General features: G+C 44.6%; 1 protein-coding gene across 1 annotated transcript in view; it reads right to left on the bottom strand.

Annotated features, from left to right (window-relative positions):
* SYN2 (synapsin II) overlaps positions 1–24,668 on the bottom strand; it is a 162,197-nt gene that overhangs the window by 30,782 nt on the left and 106,747 nt on the right. The window contains exons 6-9 of the mRNA XM_085073065.1: positions 12,292–12,354; positions 9,841–9,983; positions 5,151–5,225; positions 956–1,058 (exon numbers count right to left, since the gene is read on the bottom strand). Coding sequence (XP_084929191.1) covers positions 956–1,058; positions 5,151–5,225; positions 9,841–9,983; positions 12,292–12,354 — 384 coding nt within the window. The remainder of the gene's footprint in view (positions 1–955; positions 1,059–5,150; positions 5,226–9,840; positions 9,984–12,291; positions 12,355–24,668) is intronic.

Here is a 24,668-nt window from a genome sequence, read left to right as displayed (position 1 = left end):
ATTGCAATAGTGATAGATAGATAGATGATAGATAGATAGATAGATAGATAGATAGATAGATAGATATAGATAGATAGATAGATATAGATAGATCTGTGAAACCAGAGCAGAGGAAAACATACAGAGCTATTTAACTCTGTGACCAAAAAAAAAAAAAAAAAAAGGCTTTACTTCTGCAAAGCTTTTCTGTTGTAAATAGACACAAATAGCAAGAAAGGGTTAATTCATCATCTCCAGGTTACTCTTGAGGCTTCAAAAAATGTTTTTACTTTTGCTTTATTAACTTCTTTTGGAGTGGGGAGACTGTGAAGATCCTTGCCTACCTCCTGAATAGAATTCTAGGAGTGTGGAAGATGCTGAAGGAATTGTGTTATAGACAAGAGATGACAGCTTATGGCTACACAAAGTGATATTTCTCCCCAATAAACTCAAAGGAAATGAAAAACTTAGGTTTTTTTTCAAAATTACCTACAGCTAAAACTTCTGATTCATCAGGATTCTGATCTTCAGGGCAATACTTAGGCTAGGAAAAAGTCAAGTTGTTTCCACTTTGTTCCTAATCTCCCTTTCCCCAGCAAGGTATAATTTTGCTGGGGTTCCCTTGGGGTGGTGCTATCTATAAACCTTCCAGGAAAAGCTGGTGAACTGCTCAGGAAAGGAATCATGAGGGCTGGGAAAACCAGCCATCCACATTTGGTTTTGTTTGGCACTCGGTGTCCGTTTCCTCCAACACCAGAAGACATTCCCATCTATATGGTTACATTTTCCAGCAAGTGTTGCCACTAATTCGGAGCTGTGGCTTTGTATCATGATTTAAGCAGTGCCCAAAAATACACAGCCCTGCCTGAAATACAAATTAGCCAAAGCCCAGCTATCAGAAAGGTTCTTCACTTGGGTGTTTGTAATGTGTAAAACGTAAAAACAAAAATATTGGAAAAAAAGTGGGATTGCTTACCTCAAAAATATAATCTTTTCCGTCCTTCCCATGTACAGCTTTGACAGCACAGATATCCAACCCACCGAATATTTCAGAGCAGGTGTCAACCCAAAGCTTGTACCTGTTGCAGAAAAAGAATTTCCTCTGTGAGTGTCTCATCGGGCTCTTGATCTTCCACAGGCTCCCCTAATAATGCATTTAATATAACATTCACCCTAAATTCAGAATTGTCACTGTATTGTCAGTTTTGCTGAGTTTGGATTTCTCTGAGCAGCAGCAGCAAACTGTTTTCCCAGGAGCCTCCAGCACAGCTGTGGCTCTGCATCCTCACCCAGTGTCCTGCTGGAGCCATTCCCAGTTTATTCTGCTTTTACACTGGTTCAAACACCAGTTTGCTCTCAGCTGAGGATAAATGGTGCTGAAACACAACTCCACAGGAGGAGGATTTTCCACCTGACCCATTTCTGTGGCTTCAGGGGTGCCAGGGGGGATCAGAAAGTGGGAATAGAGCTTGTTTTTTTGTTCCTGGGAAGCTCAGGGCTGTGCATCCATGCCCTGTTCAGGTGGGACTGCCTGGGCAGTGGCTGAGCTGTGGGTGGGTTTGGTTCCCGGGGCAGAACTCGAGACTCTCCATCCCAAATCTCAGCCCCAGCTGGGTTCCCCAGCAGCCAGGCTGGCAGCATTCCTACAGTGCTGAGCAGAGGGACAAATCCAGCAGGACAGCCCTGCAGGTGGTGTGGGAGAACCCAAAAATGACATTCTGGGGACTGTGGAACATCAGGCAAGGGTTGTGTTCTCCATGTTGGGTTATCCATGACTGCAGCCAAACTCAACAGGAACGTGAAGAATTCCAAGGAATTCTACAACTCCCCAGAAGAGGCTGTTTGGTGCAGTGTTGAGCACAAAAATCCTTCAGTTTGTTTTGTAACTGGGGATGGACTCTTCACCCATTCTGCAAGCAGCAATGTGATTTATTTTGCTTTTTTCTCTGTGAATAGAGATTCTCTGGCCAACAAGGGCATGAGGAGGGATTTATCAGGGGAACAGTGAGGCAATTCCTGTGATCCAGGGCAGAGCTGCAGAGCCACCAGCACAGAGCTGAGAGCCCAAAGGCAAGGGCTGAACCCCAGGACCCCCAAATCTTTGGGAATGCTGAGTGCCTCCCAGCAGAGCTGGGCAGGGCAGCAGGCAGCAGGAAATGCTGCTGGGATGACGCAGGCTGATGTCACAGTGACACCAACGGAAGGATGTGATTTGCTCAAACACCCCCAGGTTTAAAGCAATCATTTATCACAAACTTCTCATCTTTCCTCGACTCACACTTGAGTCTGAAGCAGAGGTATTTCCTCTCCCAGCCCTGCTCCTGCTCCAGCCCTGGAGCCCTGATGATAGATTTGCCACCTCATTGTATTTTCCACAGAAAAAAATCCCCTACTGTAATAAACAAAGCATTTGATTTCACTGTAGGATCAAAGGTAATTCATTGCTGGGCTAAGAGTCTTACTCATGTGTAAATATCTTCGGTAACAGCATCCTTTCAAGTAAACTCATGAAGTCACATTCTTTATATTTTCTCCTCTCAAATCTGTTCCAGCGGAAAAGTTTTTCTTTCAAGCAGAATACAAAGAAATTGATATGACTGTTTGAAAAGATCCTGATGGTAATATCTCAACAATGAAAATAATGGTTTTTTTTTTTCTTTTCCTGTGAGAAACATGGTTTTTGTCCAATATAAGAGGGCTTTTTGGATGCTTGACAATTTCAACATCTGTAGATGCACTGACTGACTGGACTTTGTGCATGCACTTGCTTATAAATAACTTTTTTTTTGCTGTAAAATATTGTGTATCTTAGAAAGTCACAAGGACAACAAAACTTGTCTTTAACAGCAAATGTCTGGACTTTTTATGAAAACAAAAATGAACACGCTTTCTTTAAAACACTAAAACATCAATCAGATTTATGGAAGCATTTTTAATGGTCCATCTTCTGCCAACAAACACAGAGCTGGAAAAATACATTTGGAAAGAGAGGCTTTGGATGGAGCAGCCTGGAGTGTTTTAACCCCAAGGCTTGCACTGTAGGTTTGACCAAAGGTCACAGAGCCTCTTTTCCCAGAGGCAGAGGGAGCAGCAGTTTTGGGACTGGCAGGAGATAAAGGATCAGGAATATCAGCTGTGCCAGGTGAGGTGGCACTGCTGGCACAGCCCTGTCCCTCTGGGGAGCAGGAGCTCTGTGACAGGGGTTGGTGACAAGTGTGCCCCTGGAATGTGCTGCTCCTCTGCTTCTTGCTGTCCTTTCCTGCTGCATTCTTCCTTCTGCACATTTCCAGGCTGAGGTTTGTGTGCAGCCAGCAGTGCCCCTCAGGCAGTGCTTCCAGGCGCTTCCTCCTCGCTCATGGGCTCTATTAAAGCAAAGTGCAGCAGGTCTGATGGGTTTTGCTGTGCTGCGAAGCTACTCTGGCTCTTCAGAGAAGTCTCTTTCCCCTCATCTGCCTTGCTGTGCTCTGAACACTCTGTGGGCAATCCCACAAAATCCCCTTTTCTCTGAGGGGAAAACATCCACCTTGGCCATGCTTTTGGCCTCATCAGCATCAAGGAAGGTTTGTGTTGCTGGCCAATGCCTAATGGGGAAATCCCTGTTGATTGAGAAGAGAATGTGCTTGTGGAGTGTTGTGTGTGAGCAAAGCTTGCCCAGCAATGAGGTTCTGCTGTGATTTCTGCTCCATTTTTAAGGTGATATTTATATACATGTGCCTGCTTAAAAATGAATAATTTCTGGTTGATTTCTACTCCACACACCCATTCTGCATCAGAGACAAAATCTCATAGATCACAGAGAAAATCTCACAGACCACAGTTCAGTTATCCCTGATCAACTCTCCCTGAGCAAGGGCAGCAGGGGCAAAGCTGGGGAGCATTCCCAGGAGGAGCAGGGCGAGGGGAGCATTCCCACTCCTGCTGGCACTGCTTTCCTGGTGCAGAGCTGCAGTTCCTGTGCTCCCACACAGCCCAGGGGCTGTAATTACACAGCCCAGAGCTCACTGCTGCCTTTCCCTGCCGGGCAAGACATAACCTCACTTTCTAGAGGGAGGTGGGAGGGGAAGGAGAAAGAGAAAATAATGTGGCTCCAGTCCATCCCCAGAGGGGAGATCAGTGAGGACACAGTCTAGACAGGGGTTGGCCAGCAGAGAGCTGGAATTCCCGTCTTTCTTGTTTTCACCTTTCCAGGGCAGGCAGTGCCTCAGTTCCTGTGCTCCCCTCAGCTCGTAAGAGGGACTGAGTTGTAGGCTCCAGACTTTAAAATCAATCCAAGCCAACAAACCCCCAAACCAGGACTACTGTTGAACTTTAAAACACCTTTTAAATTACACTTTCACTGTACAGACTTTATTTCAGCTCCCCCAGTAGCAGCCTTGGGAGAAGCTGAACAACAGAAAATTCACAGCCATCCAAAAGCCCCTCTGATTTTGTTTTGCAGGGAAAAGAGGTTTATGTGTTGTGGAGCAAATGAGGAGTATTGAGAAAGGAGTTCTGAGCTTCACAGTGGTGCTGCAGGAATGTTTTCAACTGGACTGCAAGAATTATCCAGGATAGGAATGGGAGAGAAAGGGAAAAGCACAGCAAACCAAAGCACAGAGCTGGGACGATGGCACAAGGGAAATGAAGCTTCAGTGTGTCCCAGCACCAGGGGGGAAAAGCTTCACAGAGCAGTTCAGTGGGAATTTATAAAATGAAAAGTAAGGAATTTGGGATTGAAAGTAGGAAAGAGAAATGGGATTTAAATAGGCAAAGTGAAGACTGGATTGCTTGGTTGTAGCAGAGGATGTAGAGGGAGAAGAGTTTAAAACAGTGTGCATGGGGTAAGCCTGGTGGGTAAAAGGGCAAATGAACCAGGTGAAATGGCTGACAGGCTGAATCTTTAATTCAAACTTTCTGCAGGGAATTGCAGTGTTTTTCTGGGTGCAGATGGGGATGTAGGAACCCAGGGGAGCACACAGCCCAGGGCTGCTGAGAGTGGGCAGTTAACTCAGCCAGCCCCACGGAACCCCTGACAGTGCTCCTCCATCCCATGGAGAGATCTTTTTCCCCCAAATGAACACCAGACATGCCCTTCCTGTGAATTGTGCACCAACAGTGTGCTTCCTTCAACATTAATTTCAAACAAACCCCGAGAATTGCTTTAATTACCTTTGACATGAGACTGGACTTACTTATCTGACATAGCAATTTGTTCCAGCATGGCAGAGCCCGTGTTTGTCTTCCAGTTCCCGGAGATGGAAGTTCTCCTGCAAGGGGGAAAACATTACAAAGGCAGCCAGTGGTTTCATGTTCTCACTATCAAATGCCTCTGCTTTCCTGTACATGAGTACAGCATGAGTGCAATCACCTCTGAGGTGATTCCAGCCGTGGTTTGGAGCTGGATTTTGGTTTCTCCTCCAGTTCTCACTCCTTTCTGTTTACTGATATAATCTAAACACTTTGTGTCAGGTCACCTTTTTCTATTTAATCCCTGAGAAAGTGAAAATCAATGTAAAGTTTTTTCCCCCCTCAGACCTTAGGACTGCTACCAGGGCTGAGAAGATTACTGCTTTGTGGAACCTAACTGCTGCACTGGGAATAGGCTATGGATGCAAGTTATGAAGTGTTTCCAGTTAGTAAAATCAGGGGAACATCTGTAATGTATTAAAAGTATATTAGGCAGCAGCTAGAGCTTTCTCTCCATTTTTCCATTTAGTTAATTATGAGGGTCAGTAGCAATTGTGGGGGAATGTTGACTTTGCTCTGGGAGCCTCATAAAGTTTGCTGGGTTTTAAAGCATAAAGTTCTCCTGTGATGCCATGGCCTTGGTTGGTGTGGGAGAAAGTAGAGAGAAGAGAATGTGCTTGTGGAGTGTTGTGTGTGAGGAAATAGAAGGTTCTGTTGTGATTTCTGCTCCATTTTTAAGGTGATATTTATGTACATGTGCCTGCTTCAAAATGAAGAATTTCAGGCTCATTACTGCTCTACACACACGTTCTGCATCAGAGAGAAAACCTCAGCAATCACAGTTCAATTCCCTTGCAGACTTCTCACAGGAATTCATCACAATGGACTCTTCTTGGTGTCCTTCAGAAGCAAGATGTGATCAAAGGGGAATAAAAGTTCTCCTGAAGGCTTTTAGGCAGTGCTCAGTCCAGGATGCTCAGCAGCAGGGATGCAATCCCAGCAGCACTGACTGGAGAGGTTAGGATGGGCTACTTTGAGCCCTGTTTTCCCTCCACAGTGGGAAAAGCTCCTGCAGAGTCTCCCAGGGGATGCCTGGCTGGCTGTGAGGATGCTGCAGGGATCCCAGGAGGGCTGAGGACACAGAGTGAGCTTGGTGGAAGGTCAGGAGCTTGTGGGTTTGACCCAGATGAGCTCCAGAGCAGAGGGGATCCATCAGGCCATGGTGAACTGATCCCAAACTCCCCAGCCAGCCCATCTGGCACCCCTGATATGATTTCTGTAATTATATCTATCAGATATGTAGGTTTCTCACCCTTCTTCTCTTCTGATAATTGCAAAGAGCCTTTCACATCACTATTTCCTCTTCTCTAACCAAACAAGGAATAATAAATAAAACAACTCCTACACCTTGGAGTGCTTTACACTTAGGCTTAACATGTTTGCACTGGATTCACTCTTTGCAAGAAGGAAGAACCGTTTTAGAATTGCTAAACAATTCATAGTAACCTGAGTTTCCCCTTTTCCAACACCTTCCTGCTTTATTTAGCAGCATTTACAGTACCCAATCCCAGTTGCTGGGACAGGGACTTGTCATCAGAGAGCTATGCAGAGATGTCTGCCTGCTATTCTGGGGTAGGCAGCCTGCTCTGTGGTTTGGTCCTCCAGCACTCTTGCCCTGGCTGATGAGCTTCACTTCTGGTTTCTTGACCTTTTGATCAAAGCACTTTAAGCCCTGGACACACAGTGCTGCTTCTGGAGGGGAGATTGGATACAGGGTTTTTGGGTTTTTGGGTTTCTGTTTTCCTCCATGGTGTGTGACCTTCCAAAGTGGATTTCCTTGAAGTCACTGGATGTGTCTGGGTGCCCAGGGCAGGGCAGTGTGTGTCACACAGCCTGGAGGGGCTCTGGGAGTGACAGGGATCCAGTCCTGCTGTTTTGGCCAAAACCTCCCCTGACAGACGATAAGCACCCGTGTTTGGTGACTCATGGATCCACTTCAACCACAATTTCCCACAGAATTATAAAGCTGAGGCTCTTAATAACTCTCTTTAAACTACAAAAACAAATGTTCAGCTGGTATTTTCTGTGGTGGCTCTCTAAGTGCTCTGTTCCTGTGTCACAGAGCAAAATGAGAACCAGCTGTAGAACAATATCCTACTGACATCATGTATATGGATATGCACATGAAGAATTTTTCAGACATTTGGTAAATCTTCTCCTTTCCATGACGCTTTGTAATAACGAATCAGTATTTCATTTTTTGGTGTGTGTGATTTAGCTGTATGAAAAAATCTAGAGGAAAAAAATGATCATTAGGCTTTTAGCATTTGGATGAACCCATAGTTTCTGAGCAGAAACTTAAAAATAAATAAAAGGTAGGAGGAACAGGCTGTCATTTTAACTTATTTTTGCTGTCCCTTAGGCCAACTGCTTCTTCTGCAGAGAAGAAACATTTATGTTTCAGGATGATAAATTTACCACGGCTGGCTCTTCCAAATTTACTCTTGATGCTGAACAGCATTTAAATTTCAAGTCAAAGGGGGAAAAAAAAGTAGGGCTTTCTCCTCCAAAATGTTGTGGTCCAATTTCTGTCCCAGGGGATGAACCCAATATTGCCTCTAGCCATGTGTTGGAGCCATGGAGAGCTGACCTTATTCCCAAAGCTCTGCCTGGGAGCTGGGAGAGTGGGAAAAATCAGCTCTGATTGTTAGAAAAGGGGAAAGATGGGCAGCACAAAACAAGGAATCTGCCTGTGAGAGCAGCAGCAAGAGAGGAAATCCCCATCCAGCCCTGCAGAGGCATGGGAAGGTCTGTGGTGGGAGCAGGAATGGCACTGAGGGGAATCCCCCTGGTTCCCCCTGGAGGGAGAACCTGAGCAGGTCTGGGGTGAGGGCAAGGACTAAGGACAGGAAGGCTGAAGCAGCCTGGGGAAGCAGCAGGACTGGACTGAGGCAGAGCCCAGACAGGAGAGAGAGGGGACATTGGGGTGCAGGGACACAGTGCTGTCAGAAATAGGGGATTGGGTGTTTTCAGAAAGGGAGGAAAGCCAGGGAAAGCCAGGTCTGGAGCACCAGTGCCAGACAAACCAGCAGAACTGAAATGAACTTTCCTGGAGAAGCTGGGGGATAAAATCTGTATCATTCAGAAGCATCTTAGTGCCTGTGGGGAGAGGTGGGGAAAGCCCAACACCCCTGAATTCCATAGGAACTTACATCACAGTCCTGTAGCCCTGAAAACCCTGAACATCACCCACAAAGGCCTCCAGAAACCTTGGCATCCTTGTGAGCTTTTGGAGCGTTCTGCCTTGTGCACAACTCCAATTTCCATCACGCTGTTTTCACCAAATGTGGCTGATTTGGGTTCAAACCCCAGCAGGATGGAGTGTCACCCTGCAGGGTGGCTCTGACCCATGGGAACAGTGTTTGCAGCCTGCTCTGGGCTCTGCTGAGGCTCCTCCTGGGTGAGTGAGCACTGCAGGGGTTTCTGAGCTCTTCTGGGAAAGCAAAACCTCTGATGTTGTTTCTCAGGTGTCCCTTCAGAGCCAGGGCAGGGCAGAGCAGCACATCTTGGACAGCAATGTCTCAGTGACAAGTCAGGACTCTGTGACCTTCCAATCCCAACCTAAGGAGATCAATTCTTCCCCTTCTCCCACCCTGCACCAAAGTTTCTATCTTCTCGTGGCTGTTCTAAATTATTTGGCTCTTGGCCTTTTAAATGATAAACCATTTTATGCCTTTGCTTTAGCCCAGCTCCAGCTTTAGCTTCTCTCAGTATTTATGGTTTGCTTGGAGTTTTTCACTGATAAAGCACTGACTGTACCTTACAAATGACTGACAAGGAATCTCTGATCCCTCCAATGTTCAGGAGTTCCTTTGGAAATATCCCTGGGAGTGGATGTGGGTGTGCATATAGAAATGTGTATTTTTATCCATGTTCTGTTCTATTTCCCCTCCTCAGGACTGTAAGTGTGAGGGAACAAAGGCAAGAGAGGATCTGACCTGTCTTAAAACCAGGAACGAAAGGAGTGTTTGTCAGATTGCACTGCCTGATCACTGAAACAGAGTGAAAATATGAAATAACAGAAGGACCAGAGCTCAACTGCTGCCTCCAGCTCCATGTTATCTGTGGAGCTGAAACACCCTTTGAGGCTCTCCTTCAGTCATGGCCTTTAAACAAACCCCTGGGTTTCAAAATTGGAAGAGGTTTTTACGCATCCAGGTGACTGCAAGACTGGATTCTTTCTTTAATGTGTTAAGAGGAGAGGACTTTGTTCTGTTAAAGTGTGACAATTCAGGTTTGTGTGAATGAATGCCATCCAACGATCTTTAGGGGGAAGAAGAAAAACCTGAAGAAAATCTGCTCTTGAACTGATGAAAAGATACAAAGAAATTTGAATTAACAAGTCCTCTATTAAACCAAACCCTCTTCCAACTGCTCCTTTCTTTAAATGAAAATAATGAACACAAGTTACAGCAAAACCACTCTGGCAGGCTCACCTGGTGTCTTATTCTCCTCCTCCCAGTCACAACCAACTGCTCAAAAGAGTTTTGACAAATCCAGAAAGTTTCAAATACTCTTTTTAGAGAGCAAGCCAGGGGAGGCATCAGCCCAGAGACTCATCCAACACTCTTTAATCTCACTGCTGCTCATCAATTTCGAAACAAAAGCAGGAAAGAACATAAGGATTTGGCTCACATGTATGCTTTGTAGTTACTGCCTATCTTTTGGATCCTGATGTCATATTTGGAGTCTATGAAGGGCTCGGTGGTGGCGTAGGTCTGAGTGAGAGCTACCACGCTGGCTATGTCCTGAAAATCGTAGTGGTTGTCTACCTTGATCTGGAGCCATCGAGCCACAAGAACACAGCACAGACAAAAGAAAAGAGAGGAATTAGGAATGAAATGCAGAATTCACTTCGCAAATGGCATTCATGAGAAGCACGGTTTTGACAGCATCAAAAAAAAAAGTTATCTGATATTTTAGCTGATCTCTATAACATTCCTGCATTAAAATGTCCATTTTTCTAGGCAAAATATTACCTGCTCATCTGTAGAAAGCAATTTGCAGACAGTGGAATTTTATTTATATATTTATTTTTTTAAGTGGTTCTTGTCAATGCTAAGGCTGCAGGCTTTGGAATTTTGTAAGGTGTGATCTGAAATTCCAGGTGACACAGAGTCCTAGCTGGTTCTTCTCAGGAGTGTGTGTGGAGCTCACCAGGAACTCACATCACCCCAGCAGCTTTTCCTGTGAGGAAGGAGCTGAAGGATCCCGATATCCCTGGGGTTGCCCATTCCCAGGGAGCACAGGGGGATTGCTCCAGGCAGCAGAACCATTATTCCCATTTTCCCCACTTCTCTGAAGGAGCTGGGCTCTCAAGGAGTGGATTTGCCAGGTGTGGAGCACTGTGCTGATGTGGGCAGTGGCACCAAACCATCAGATTTGACATCCTGAGATAAGAGGGGATGGAAAATTGGGAATGCTGATCTAGGGGGAGAGGGACAAGGAGATTTTGGGGAGGACAGGTACATCACCTCTGGCCAGGGAGGATACATCTCCGTGGTGAGCTCAGGGCTGGTGAACAAGGAGTGAAGGGGGCTTGGGAGAGAAGCCTTGGGGCTGCTGGGAAAGGGGAATGGGACTGCAATGGGACTGCACCACACGGAGCCAAAGGGCATTACAGAATGTGAGGGAGCAGGCAGGGGTTGCTATTACCCATATTTATTTCCCATAATTCCCACTATCAGGAGAGTTTACAGCTCTCTGCAAGCCCAGCACGTTGTTTGCTTTCACTGGACTGCACAGGGACCCTGAGTGGCACAGCTGGGAGGTGGATGTGGCATGTTAAACGGAATTTGGTGGAGATGAAAGCCCTCAAGGCTAAGGGTTTCCTCCCAGCTCCCTGATGGAGAAAGATACAGATTTGCCATTTGAGAGCCACAAACCAGACAAAAGGCCTGGTTTCAGCTTGGTTTTCTGAACATTTATTGGCATGTGGGGGTCTAACTGGGAGCACTGGGAGTCCTGCTGCCAGCAGGGAGGGTGGTGACTAAAGGAGGGTGGAGTGCCAGGGGAACCTTCCTTTGCTCTCTGATTGCACTTAATCTTTAAGGGTTTTCAATATTTCATGGTTAAAAGAAAAATCTAGATTCATTTCCAGACATTTGATATGGGGAACATTTCCATGTATTATTTCCCTTTTCTCTAAATGCGAGGTGAATGTCCAAAATGCAGCATAAACATTCTAACAGCTCACAAATGCAATCCACAGAAACTGCAGCTTAATTAGTGGGTCATTCTGCTCTCAATTAAATTGGCTGCTGGACTTGCACTGATTTACTAAATATGAAACAAAACAGAACATTCATAGGCAAGAGAACATAACATACAGTACAACTTGCAATTAAATCACTTTTCTATTTCCATTGCTAGTGGCAAATATGTTCACAGAGCTTTGGAGATTCGGGATGGTAAATGTAACTATTCTCTGATTAACTGTTTCAAAATCTAAACCACTTCTAGCACAGAAGTGTTTTCAGTGCGTGCAGTAACTCTGCAGTGACTAGAAACTGCCCCTGAGCTCAGTGAAATTGGGATTTAAATGCTCTCCCATCGGCCCAGCAGTGTGAGATAAGCGACACCAAAACATCTGTACTCACCACTGAAATGCAATTACTTTGGAGAAAGAAAGCAGCAGTTATACAGTGGTAAGGAACAATCACAGACAGCACACCAACACAGGAAACCAACCAAAGTTCAGTGTTGAGCTGAAACCAGTAAAGAGCCAAGGCAAAGCTTCCCACCCTGCCAGCTCCAACAGCTGGGTTGGGCAGCAGACCTTGACTCTTGGAGGGTTTCAGGGCAGACAATAAATTGACAAGCAAGGTTTTGCTTCGAGAAAGCATCTCAGCATGGTTCAAAGGACATCCCACGCAGGGCAAGGCTTAAAGTGCTCATTGTAAAACCACTTGGTCCATGTTTCTGTTCCCCAAAAGAGATGCTTCCTTGAGCAGCAGCCAGGCAGAGATTGGCAAGGGGGATCTGAGACAGTGTGGGCAGCAAAGGGTGAAATACCCAGGGCAGGACTGACATGCACAGGGAAGGACAAACCCCAGGCTCCCCACATGCACCAAGAGGAATCTGCACCTTTCCCATGCCTGAGTGAGCATGTCCAATCTTCACCACCACAGGAAAGGTTGGCATGGTGAGCTGGGGGGAAACAAAACAGGCACGTTAGAGAGCTGAGCCACCACCAGGTCTGTGACAAAGCAATGTTGTTCAGGGAATTCTTTATTATAATGTGGCCAAAGCTGCTCTGGCCGTGTGGTTCCTCAAACTGCTCATCACCTGTGCTCTGCTGACTTGCTGGGTGTGTTTCCTGAGGACTCTGTTATTCCCAATACAGCCAGTTGGTGCAAATCCTTAAATTTTCTTAAATTAACCTAATCTTAACCTTTTTTTTTACCTCTTTCCTTCAACTTCACTTTTTAAACTGAATTTCTGCTGTTTCCCATTTTAAGTATTGCTTCTGCATTTTCTGACCCACAAGCTCACACTCTCCAAGGTTATAATCATTAATGATGCCAAATTAACCCCCTTTTCCCCTTGATTTCCATTATTTAGCAGGGCTGAAAACACATTTTCTGACCACATGTGAAAGCAGTGATGTTTAATTCACAAAAACTTGCTGTAAGGGCAGGTCCTGGCTTGGGATACAGAATATCCAAGTTTTCTAAGGAAGGCACAGAATGCAGTTCCAAATAATTCCAAATAATCCAATCATTGAGTAGGAAATCAAATATACAGAAGCACATGAAAACACTTTGTTCCACGAAATGGGAATTGTTCTGTCTCTCAAAAGGTGCTGTGAATGACCACTTTTACTTCCATCTGTCACTTGAAGAAGTTTGAGATCTCCCAGTCATGGCCATGGTTGGCACTGCTGTTTTCCCCCTAAAATGGGCATTTATTGACCCTCTCTCCCCCAAGCATAAACACTAATATTTCTCAGAAGAAAATAAGGAACTAGAAACAAAAAATAACTAGAAATAAACAGCTGAACACCTTCAACATGTAATAAACTGGGCAGCAGCAGCACAGAGTCACAGACCCCAAACCCTCCATTTAGTCCCACATTCTGACACAATAAACACAATCAGAGGCAAAGCTGATGCTCCAGCAAACTAAGAATTGTCAAAGGTTCTATGAGACATTGATTACTTTCAGAATAACCAAAAGCACTTGCAAAAGCACTGCACAGTAAATGTCACCTACACAGGAATTCAGGAATAAAGTTCTTGCTAAACTGTAGGAACCAAAGTTCCTGCTTAGTCAACATCTAGTCACTGGTGTATCACTTCCAGATTTTAAACCAGGGTTAGTTTTTTTTCAGGTTTTTGGGGGTAGGAGGGGAACAAATGATTGCCAGACTCAGGATTCATAAGGGCAGCAGCACATTTCTGTGACTGAACTGTAACCACCAGGCTGGGTTTGTAATGGAAATGCTGGCAGAGCTCTGACCAGAGCAATACAAATGGCTAAAAAATCCTCTAATTAAGGGCACCACGCATCTTCCTGTGATCCCAAAGCTGTGGAATCCTCTGTGGGCTGCAGGAACAAACACCAACTGGCAGGGAGAAAAAACAAAAGAATAGGAGACAAAAAAGAAAGAGAAAAAAAAATCTGTGCTTTCTCCCTCAGAAAAAATGCAGTAACATCATTTTGCTGCGAAGCCTGATCCCAAAATTCCTCGTGCTCCACCACATCCCAGCCCAGACTGAGGCAGGAAAGGCTCTGGATGCTGCAGTTCAAACTTCAGAGAGGAAAAACCAGCCAGGCAAAATGAAGTTATCCCAGCACAGCTCTGTACCTAACTCTGTGACAGGCCTGTGAAACCAGGGCTCAAATTTGGATTTATTTTGGGGTTTGAACAGCTTTTCCTTTACTCCTGCTCTGATTGAATTATCGCAGTTTTCCCTCTGTGCTCTGGGACAAAGATGCCATCATTCAGCACCTCCCTGTCACCAACCCATGTCCAGGGGATTGCTCTGCCAAACAAATCCTGAAATGTCCCATTGAAGTCAGAGAAAACTTGACCTGAATCCTCCCATTCTGCTTCTCAACCTGCTCTTTTCTGGGAATTTTTATTTGACAGAACAGGCAGAGTCCAGACTATTCCTATCTTTGGAGAATGTTTTATATGATACAAGTGTGACAGTGAAAACTTACCAGCTCCAGGGATTTCCCTTTGATTTACATTAGAATTACTGATAATTACCACTTATATTGTAATTACTGTTAGAAAAGCTGTTTGCTTTGAGAAGTATCACTGAGGGGGAAAGGCCATTTGACAAAAGTTTGCTGATTTTTTGAAGGCCTTCTTAAGATCAGCAAAGTAAAAATTCTACTCTGGCAATTAAAAACTGAGGAGAAAAACCCAAAGAACAACAAGAGAAACTGAGAAATCTGCCAAGTTCATAAATGTGAGGGATGGAAGTGTCTACACTGCATGAGCCCTTCCACATAAAATACACACAAAATACAGCAGAATTAAAAAAAAAAAAAAAAAGATTACGAGGATTTCTAACTTAAATAGCAGTGCAATAAACTACCATAATTAAGTAGACAGAAAGCAAAATATTTGGCAAACATGGAATAAAATTTCCAAAATTTATAGTCACCTATGAATATGATCGGATTGGTAATAAATATTGGTAGCAACTGGAAAAGCTCTTGGCTCTGTAGGAACAAAGCCACAAAGAGCTGAGGAACACTCTGACATTTGCCAACACAACGTCAGCAATCCAAACAACATTCAAATGTTTTATCAGCTCCTCAAAGTTGCAGACATGGATTCAGTCAACACACTTTCATTTCTGGGGTTTTAACTTCTCCTTTTGCTGTTTTGTTCCAGCAGAACCTGGACTTTGGATAAGCTGGATGCTTCACTGCTGTGACTTAGGTACCACTGGTCCTGCTTTCATCTGAGAATTTGCAGACACTTTCCCTTGCAGAACAAACAGATTTCATTTCACAAATAAAGGGAATTAATAACAAAACCATTGGGAAGCAGAATCCTTCAGATATCTGGAGAGCAGAAGTCAATTCCTACATTTCAAACTGAGAAATAGTGAGAGTGGAAGTGGCTTTGCTGAACTGAAATATACTCTGAACTAAAATATATATTAATAAATTAATGAATTAAATTCCCTCTGTTAATGACTGGACAAATCTCATGGTTATTTCCACCTTCCCACTGGGATTTGGGATGAGCTGGGTGAGGCAGAAAGGCTTTAATACCCCTTGGCAGCCTGGGCACTTCCCTGAGAGTGAGAAATCAAACACTGCCATGGTTAACTGTGCCTGGAAGGGCTCAGGGACAGGGGAGAGTGAGACACTAAATAATAGAAATTATTAGACCTGTAATGGAAATAAAACAGCATAGATGGGCTTCAAAAGTGGCTGTAATATCCTGCCTGAAAAATCATCACTATAAATCATCATATCATGGTTTAACAACATCCATCTTTTCCCTCTCCAAATAGCTAGAGGTATTTTTCATTCAGGAGCTCATTTGCATGCCAATTAACATGTTACTATCAGTTTGTTTTACAGAACACCATATATTTAATCCTTTTTGAGGCAGTCCAGTTGAAAAGAGTTCTTTCAGTGGTGTTGAGTGCTTCCAAAATGCATTCTGTAGTGGGCTTCATGTGTTAACTTTGGAGTAAATCAGTGTAGTCCTTACAGGACTGTGAGATGAGAGGATTTGGGGTTTTGGCCCAAAAAAAGAGTGGCTGTAATATCCTGTCTGAAAAACCATCATTATAAATCATCATATCATGGTTTAACAACATCCATCTTTTCCCTCTCCAAATGGCTACAGGTGTTTTTCACTCAGGACATCATTTGCATCCCACTTAACTCTTTACTATCAGTTTATTTTACAGAACAACCATTTATTTCATCATTTTCAAGGCAGTTCAGTTGAATTCTTTCAATGTAGCTGAGTGCCCCAAAATGGATTCTGTAGTGGGCTTCATGTGTTAACTTTGGAGTAAATCAGTGTAGTCCTTACAGGATACTGAAATGAGAGGATTTGGGATGTCAGCCCTGTGCCTGCAGGGAACTGGGAACTGGAGCTGCCCTGGGATCTGGGCTCCTGCATCCCCATGGGGAAACTGGAAGCCAATGGCCAACACTCCCACATTCCAATTAAAGAATAATGCAGCAACTGCAATATTTCTAATTATTTTAAATTCCTGATCCTAGCACCAGCAGCCCCACAGCTGTGGGTTCTTCACCCTTTTCCTACTTGTGCTAGGTAAATAAAGAGTGCAGGCAGCACCAGGGGGACTCAGGACACACAGAATTCCTGCAATTTTCCATTTGCTCCTCTGTTTCCTGAGCCAGTGACAGGCAACTCCCCGAGTGATTGCAGCTGCACTGAAGCTGGTTGGAGGCACAGACAAAAACTACCTGAAACAGGAGTTGTACCGATGGAATTGCCAAATCCAGATTTGACCCAGAGTTGTGAAGCTGCTGAAGAAATGTGAATTAAGGAAGGTGTGCATTCACAGGCAGTCATTCTGACACAGGTCATGGCTCCTCATGGCATTAATTCTCTCAGAATCAGGGATGACATCTGTGGATTCCCTGGTGTGACACCACAGAGCTTTGGGAACTCTCCTGGGAGCACTAAGTGATCAAACCATCCTCCTTAAGGCTTGAAAGGCTTTGGATTTTCACTCCTCTGCTGATGTAAGTTTGTAACATCAAATGTTCCTTGTCCACATTACAAGCTGAATTCAAAGGTTCAATATCATTAATTACTGGTCAGAACCTATTTAAAATGCCTGAAATCTGTAAAATACCATTGCATTGCTCTTCTGAAATGGCCAGATATTTTCAATATATTGCATGTGGTTTTTGTAGATGATTTAGGTGTGGCCTGCCTTCCCTTCTGTTCCCTCAATTAATAATTACAGAGAATGAATAGGGACAAGCAGCAAATTCAATCACTTTCAGAAAGCAGAAAATTCCTTTTCCTCGTCTCTCAGAAGGTGATAGAGGATTATTTTTTCCTGTTGAGAAAAGGAAGGAATCCATATTCTTCTTCTGTGAGGCTTAATTTGTAATCCAAATGTAGAGAGTTTGTCAAAGGATTAATTAACTTTATTCAAATCAACATTTCTGCCCAATAATTTCCAGCTCATGGCATCCACAGCCAAGGGTGGTGCTGAGACCCTCAGTGTGGAGCTGCCAGGAATTTGGGAAGAGAAAAATCCCACCAAAAAAACAAATAACTCAAAACTTGTAGTGTGGAAAGGAAATAATTGAATTAGTGCTACAACTCTGACATCTGAGCAGTTCATTAACAAAATGATAAAGGTCACAAAATGATAAAATAACAAAATGATAAAATTAATGCTGTGCCCTAGGAGTGCCCTGATTTTATATTATATTACCACTGGTATTTTCAGTGATGAGCTATGGAAAATCAAAAGTAAAATCAGCAGTGTGTCATAGTACTCTTTGCTAGGAAATACCTGAAAAAATCCTCCTCTCCTCCTGGATCCATTTCAGTGAAAGTGAGATTTGGGTTCTGTGCATGAAATTCCTGCTCAGCAGCAGCAGAGGAAAAACTTCTGTCAACTCTGCCTCCTCCTCTTGCTATTTGTTATTATCTTTTCTAACCCCAAAGCAAACCCCAGGCTCTTGGGCACAAATCCTACCTAGTGATTTTACATTTCCCCCTGGCTGTTAGGTGCAGGATGTGACGTGGTTTGTCCACAGGAATTTGGGGAGGAATTGTGTGATCCAAGCTGTGAGATCAGCCAGCCCTGTAAGGTCCAAGGAGTGTAACACATCCCTGCCTGTGTTTTCCTGGGCATTCCAGGGGATATTGGCACTGGAGGACAATTTGGTGGCACTGGAGGACAATTTGGTGACACTGCCCAGAGGTGTCTATATAAAAACACCATTAAAAAATCCCTAAAAATACTTCCTTTTTGATTTGATCTACCTATACACTCAGCCAGGTTCCATGTGGGAAATGAAATGCCATTTGCAAACTCCTGACAATTATCTCAGGTGTTTCATGGCTGAACACATACCCTAGAGAGGATAAATTTCACTTCTAGATGAGCATGAAAATCTGAAAACCCAGCTCATTTCATTATTGCCTTATTGACATCACAACAGCAAGGATAATTAGTACTAATTATGGCTTCTCACCGTTTCACCTGCACCAGCCTTTTAAAATGGAAGATTTTTTGTAAAATTGAAGATTTTTTTGTAGCTTAAAAGGCAAATCTCACTTTATTGTACCAACCTTCAGTGTTTGGCCACCTAAAGATTTCTTAAATATGCCTAACATGTTTTTTACTGCAGAAAGAGATGTTTTGGTTTGATAAAACTCCACAATCCCTCCAGGCCCTATCATCACCTTGGCTGCTCCTCAGTGCAGGTAATTCAGTGACCCAGCACAGTTCCCATCTGTGTTGTTTGCATTTTTCCATCTGTAATGGAAATCCCTATCCTTCCCTACTGCAGAAATTTCCTGGAGTTTCTATGTCTGGTTAGTAAAGTGTCATCCTGCAGTTATAAGTCTATTAATTTAAAATAAAACCTTCCAATTTAGGCTTTGTGGTGCTCAAAGGGTTGTAAGTTCTGCTGCAATTGAAGTGTTTTTGAACAATATTCAGACTTAAATACAAGCTGATTTTTTTTTTCTCCCCCGAGAGATATAATTTGGATTCTTCTAAACTCACTTTGAATTCTTCTAACCAAGACGTGGTGTGAAATACAATCAAAGACATCTAATAAAAATAGAACCAGGCAAAGATAATCTAAAAAAAAAGTTCAAAAACCCCTCTGCTGGCAACGAAGCAGACAAGCCAATTTTCTGAAGGTGGTATTGGTATCCACCCTGCTTTCCTGTGCTCAGGGCTGAGCTGACTAGAAAAGCCACAATAGGGAAAAAAGAGGGGGTGGAGAAGCAGTGACAAAAAACCCCAGATGTTGCATAAACATGACTTACCTCAAGTTCAGTGTTTAAATATTTATCTTTCCAATAATCCCCAAGCAAAGTTCATTTAACCACTCTAGTTCCATGTAATTTATTTGTGGAATATGCATCAGCCTAAATCTAATTTTGCTTTGCTTACTTTGGAGAAAGGAAATTAAAAGTGAAATAACGAAGGTGGCCTTTTATCCATCTTTTTTTTTTTTTCTTTCTTTCCCAGAAACAGGCAGGAAGAGCCCTAAATCAATAAACAAGCAGCAGATGTACTTTCTCTGGTCTGTTTGGTTTGCAGCAAACACGATTTGCAGATGGAGTGGGGCTCAGCCAGGCAGGAGCTCTGTCACCAGCAGGGCCAGCCCAGCCCTGGCCTCACAGAAAACCTCACAGGCACAGGCTGCAGATGTGCAGACACATCTTCCACTTGGCAGCTGGAAGGAGGTGTGAAACTGTCTGCAAGGAGAAATGGTTGATACTCCCAGCCAAGGGGGAATCCAAGGTGGTTTGGGTTGTCTTTTCAGGCACAGGGGCAGTGAAGAAATGGAAAGGTCAAGTGGGTAAAGAGATTTAATCTATTAGTGTGCCAGGGAGAGAGAAGATCACCTGAACTGTGACTCCTTTACCCAGAAGAGAAGGTTAAAGTAGTTTGTGAACCAAACAGGTCCCAGGGATACCTCAGTTCCCTCAAATACAGATGGGAATTGGGAATTGTGAATTGGGAATTGGGGCAGTTGGGAGTTCTGAGCTCCCTGTGTTCACCTCTGGCTGCCCCCAGCACCTCCTGGTGCTCTCCATGTGCTCCCTGACACCAGGCAAGGCTGGAGGTGACCCTGGGGTGTGGAGTGACTCCACCTGATCCCCAGGAGAGCCACCCCAAACACCTTTGTCCCCACAGCTGCTTTGTCCATTCCAAAATCACACTGATCTAAATCAGCTCAAAGGGATCTGATGGCTGAAAACTCTTCTGTTTTCTGTTCCTGCACAGCATGAAGACAGAAATCGTCATTAAGAAGGAGAACATGAAGTGTGGTTGCAGTGAATCAATGAGATAAGTTGCCACAGATCTCTGGCAGAAATTCTGAAGACAAGAACTTTGCAGAAACAAATTATATTTTGATTCTGGCCTGTCGGTGTTTGATTCATCCTTCCACCAGCTGCTTGCAAAACTGCTACCTCTAAAGTCAGGCAACATTTTGCCACCTTATAAAACAATTACCCAAATTGCTGTGACTGTAAACTGTGGTTTTTTACTGTAGTATTTCAGAGGTGACAGCTATAAATACCCTCCTGTCTGAAGTAGGCTGTAATTCGTACAGAGGCACTGGAATATAAAATCCATGGAATCTCATCTATTTTGTGAGCTTTTCTGGAGCTTACAAACTTTGGGAAAGGCTATTCTGACTCTGAATTTTCAATGTGATCATACAGGTTTGGTACAGGATGTGTAGTGTGAGTCGATCAGGTAAACTGAAAGTGGATTTTAGAGGTAATTGCAGTGCTAAATGAGAATCAAGGAGGAGAACAGAGGCAAAGCATCCAGCAGGCAACAAATCGAGGAGAATCTTGCCTGCAGCTGCTCTCAAATAAGATTTATTTGCCACAACGAAGAGACAATCAGGCTGCTCGAGGTGACAAACTGTACTCTGCACTGCCAGAAGCCAAAGCACGGAGCAGGCAGCCCAAGCAGAGGGCTCTGAGCAGACTCAAACTGCCTGGCAGCTGGCAGGGCCAGCGAGGGGGCTGTGGCATGTCACTGCAGGGACAGAGCTTTGGGAAAGGCTGTGAGGACAAGCCCTGTGCAGCAGAGGTCAGTGCTCTTTGCCACAGCTCACAGGCTGAGTGGAACCCAAACCAGCAGGGAAATGCTGTGAGCAGTGCCCGGGGAGGATGAGCAGTGTGCAGGGCTGGGCTTGGAAAATGGGCTGGGAAGGGACAGGGCAGGGGCAGGAGGGAACCCCAGCACTGCCAGGCACAGGGGGCTGTCCTGCAGCCCTGGGGGATCCTGAAACCCTGAGACATCCTGCAGCCCTGGGGTATCCTAAAACCCTGGGGTATCCTGCAGCCCTGGGTTATCCTCAAATTTTGGATATACTAAAACCCTGGGTTATCCCCAGCTTCAGGTTATCCTAAAACTCTGGATTTTCCTCAGCCCTGGGGAATCCTCAGCCCTGGGATATCCTGAAACCCTGGGTTATCCTCAGCCCCGCATTATCCTCAGCCCTGGGTTATCCTCAGCCCCGGGCTATCCTGGGTTATCCTCAGCTCTGGGTTATCCCCAGCGCTGGATTATCCTGGGTTATCCTCAGACCTGGGTTATCCTGGGTTTTCCTTAGCCCTGGATTATCCTCAGCCCTGTATTTTCCACACCCCTGGGTTTTCCTCACCCCTGGGTTATCCCAGGATGTCCCCAGCCCTGGGTTATCCTGGGTTTTCCTGCCCTGGCAGTGCTGCCTGTCCCCCCTCAGCTCCCAGGCTGATGTCCCTCAGCCATCACCTGTCCCCTCCAGAGACGGAAATATCCCAGTTTCAGTAGGAGTTCACTCTGGGATTCAGGGGAAGCCCAGCAGGAGCTCAGTGGGTTTAGTGGAGCTCTCTGGGGCTGTTAGAGGACACAGCAATTAATGGCAATTAATACCCACACTGCTGCTGGGAGACATTAATGTTTTGTAGGAAACAACACCAAGGCCCCTGAGAACCCACAGCACAGAAAATCCCTCCAGAGTGAGAAGTGCTGTACAAAATTCGGATTCTCATGGGGAAGAGAAGAGGCTGATTGCAAATCTGCCTGCAGTCAGGTTTGCTGCCTTGTTCTGCTATTGCACACCTCACCAAACACCATGGCTCATCCCCCAACCCTCTTGATTTTCTTGTGCTTCATTAGAAACCAGACATTAGCTGTTCAGCACTAGACTTTGAGTGAAAAACTGCCAAGTGTGATTTCTTCTGTGTGCATGAGGAATTGGAGGAATCAGTGACTGATATCATTTATCCCTTGATAAATGAACTTCTGTGCTTCTTTTTAGCCAGTGGTGGCTGAACCAGAACAGAAGCAGGGAGCTCTGGAACTCTTCCACCCTTCAGGAGTGCAGTGACATTGTTTGCTGTGATGTCGTGGCTAACTTCTCAAACCAAAGGGAAATTGCCATCAGAACACTCTGGCTAGTGAAGGAAGCTCTGGTATCATTCCATTTGTACAAATAGAAAATTTATTTCAGTCTGCTTGCATTAATAAAATGTTGGCTATGATTTCTCGACTATTGTTTCAGATATGTTATTATTTTGCTTAAATGTTAGTCAAGGAATATTCCTGTTCTTTTCAGAATAATCTTTTTGTTTTATGAGGTCAAGACCTAACTGTAATACAGAATGGGTGCTGAGACTGGGGCTCCTTTTAAAGGAACCATGGAGTGATTTGGGTTGGGAGGGACTTTAAAGGTCACCCGGCTCCACCCTTGCAATGACTGGGACACCTTCCACTGTCCCAGGTTGCTCCAAGCCCTGTCCAACCTGGCCTTGGACACTGCCAGGGATCCAGGGGCAGCACAGCTTCTCTGGGCACCCTGTGCCAGGGTCTGACTACCCTCACAGGAACAATTCCTTCCCAATATCCCATCCATCCCTGCCCTCTGGCAGTGGGAAGCCATTCCCTGTGTCCTGTCCCTCCATCCCTTGTCCCCAGTCCCTCTCCAGCTCTCCTGAAGCTCCTTTAGGCACTGGAAGTGGCTCTGAGCTCTCCTGGATTCTTCTCTTCTCCAGGTGAGCACCTCCAGCTCTCCCAGCCTGGCTCCAGAGCACTGAGACTCCTTTTAAACTCCCTAAAAGTCATTTTCCTCATCCAATGCCAACCACTGCACTACCCAATATGAAAAAGGACAATGGAGTTTCAAGCCAAGCCCTAAATCTTGCTGGTGCTGCTGGGAGGTACCAGGAACTCCAGCACTGCCTCACAGCAGCACAGGGCACAGGCAGCACTTGTCTCCTCTGATCCACAGACTAAAAGCACATTTTCCTGCATTGGTGAGAATGAATTCCTGAGTACAGAGCTTTCCAGGCATATTGAAATCCCTTTCAAAGCCACGATGTCAGTATGTCACTGTCTAAACTCAGCCAGACTTTGACAAAACTGTTTCAGAATGAAGCTACATCAGAAAATAGGAGTTCTGCTGAGGTTTCAGAACATACAGCATTTCCCACCCCACCCCTCCTAATGCCAGCTGGGAATACATTCACTGGGAGCCTCTCTTAGGGTCATTCCCTTCTGTAGGTGTGATCATCATTTCAATACCCCACCTGGCTTTGGGGGACTCTGAGAAACCCACCAGAATTATCCCTGCAGGCAACACCAGGTGAAACCATAGCTAATGTGTGTTAATGGCATTGGCACGAGCAGCACATGAGATTTACCTTCAGCATTTTTGCATTCCCACGCATCCAGTTGGAAGTATTTAATTCTCATCTCTATCTAGAAGATAGCCCTTGACATGAAATTATTTTTAAATTTTGTTCCAAGCATAGTATTTTTCTATTGATTATACAATTAGTTCGATTGTTTTTCATATAAAAGTCTTTGGAACACAGCTGGGTGTGTTGTTCTGGAGAATCCTGGACAAAATGTGCCTCAGGGACAGGTAGGGAAGAGCCTTTGCCCAGCATATGTCTTTATTATTTGAATTTTACAGCAACAGCCCTCAAATTGCTCTGTTTAGATCATCTGTAAGAGCAGCCCTGTGATGTCACATGGAAACCAAGCAATGGTTCCCAATGAATTCCTCCATCACTCCCCAGTCTCACTGAGTGAGGGTTGTGAGGTTTGGAAATCAAAAGCCCAGAATGCTGATCACAGAGGCTCTGACACACCTGCCTGGGGGTTCACAGCTTTCTGGGAGCTTGAACTTCCTGAGCAAGATTTCAGCTTTTTTTACCTTTTCCCTCCCACGAAAGAAGTCAGTTTGCCTAGGTAAGAACAGAGATGTTAACAGGTCTAAATTATTTTCAGGTGTTAGCCCTGGGCTTGGATCCAACCTTATGATTTGAAGCCAAAATTTCAGAGTGGAAAAGTAACAAATCCAAGTGTGGCTGTGTGAAATCAGGACGTGGTGTACAAATTCCTGGCTCAGTGGTCAGTGTGGATCTAAAGTCCAAAAATGAGACCCAATTCTAATAATCCTGAATATTTGCACATTTTTTCTAACGGAGTGTGTCTTGAGGAAGGTGGGAGTTAAAAAGAAAAAAGAATTAGAGCACTAATATTTGTAAAACTGCTCAGAAATAAAATAAATTGGCTGCTGTCAAGCATGTACACATCTCTCTAAAGGTAACCATCTACTTTGGGCACACCTAAACCTCAGCCTCCACAGCATACATTTTCATGAGCCTGGATTGCCATGGTTCAGGCCATGGTAATGAATTTTCAATTCCCAGCTTGATTTGGGCTGTGGCAAAGCACACAGTTATTTATGCAGCCCTGTCCTGCATGGCAATCCAGAGATGTTCTTTATTA

Source organism: Lichenostomus cassidix, chromosome 12, assembly GCF_008360975.1.
Source record: "Lichenostomus cassidix isolate B80296 chromosome 12, HeHo_3.0, whole genome shotgun sequence".
Lineage (NCBI taxonomy): Eukaryota > Metazoa > Chordata > Aves > Passeriformes > Meliphagidae > Lichenostomus > Lichenostomus cassidix.
The sequence above is the reverse complement of the archived record's forward strand: the minus strand, read 5'-3'. Positions and strand labels throughout refer to the sequence as shown.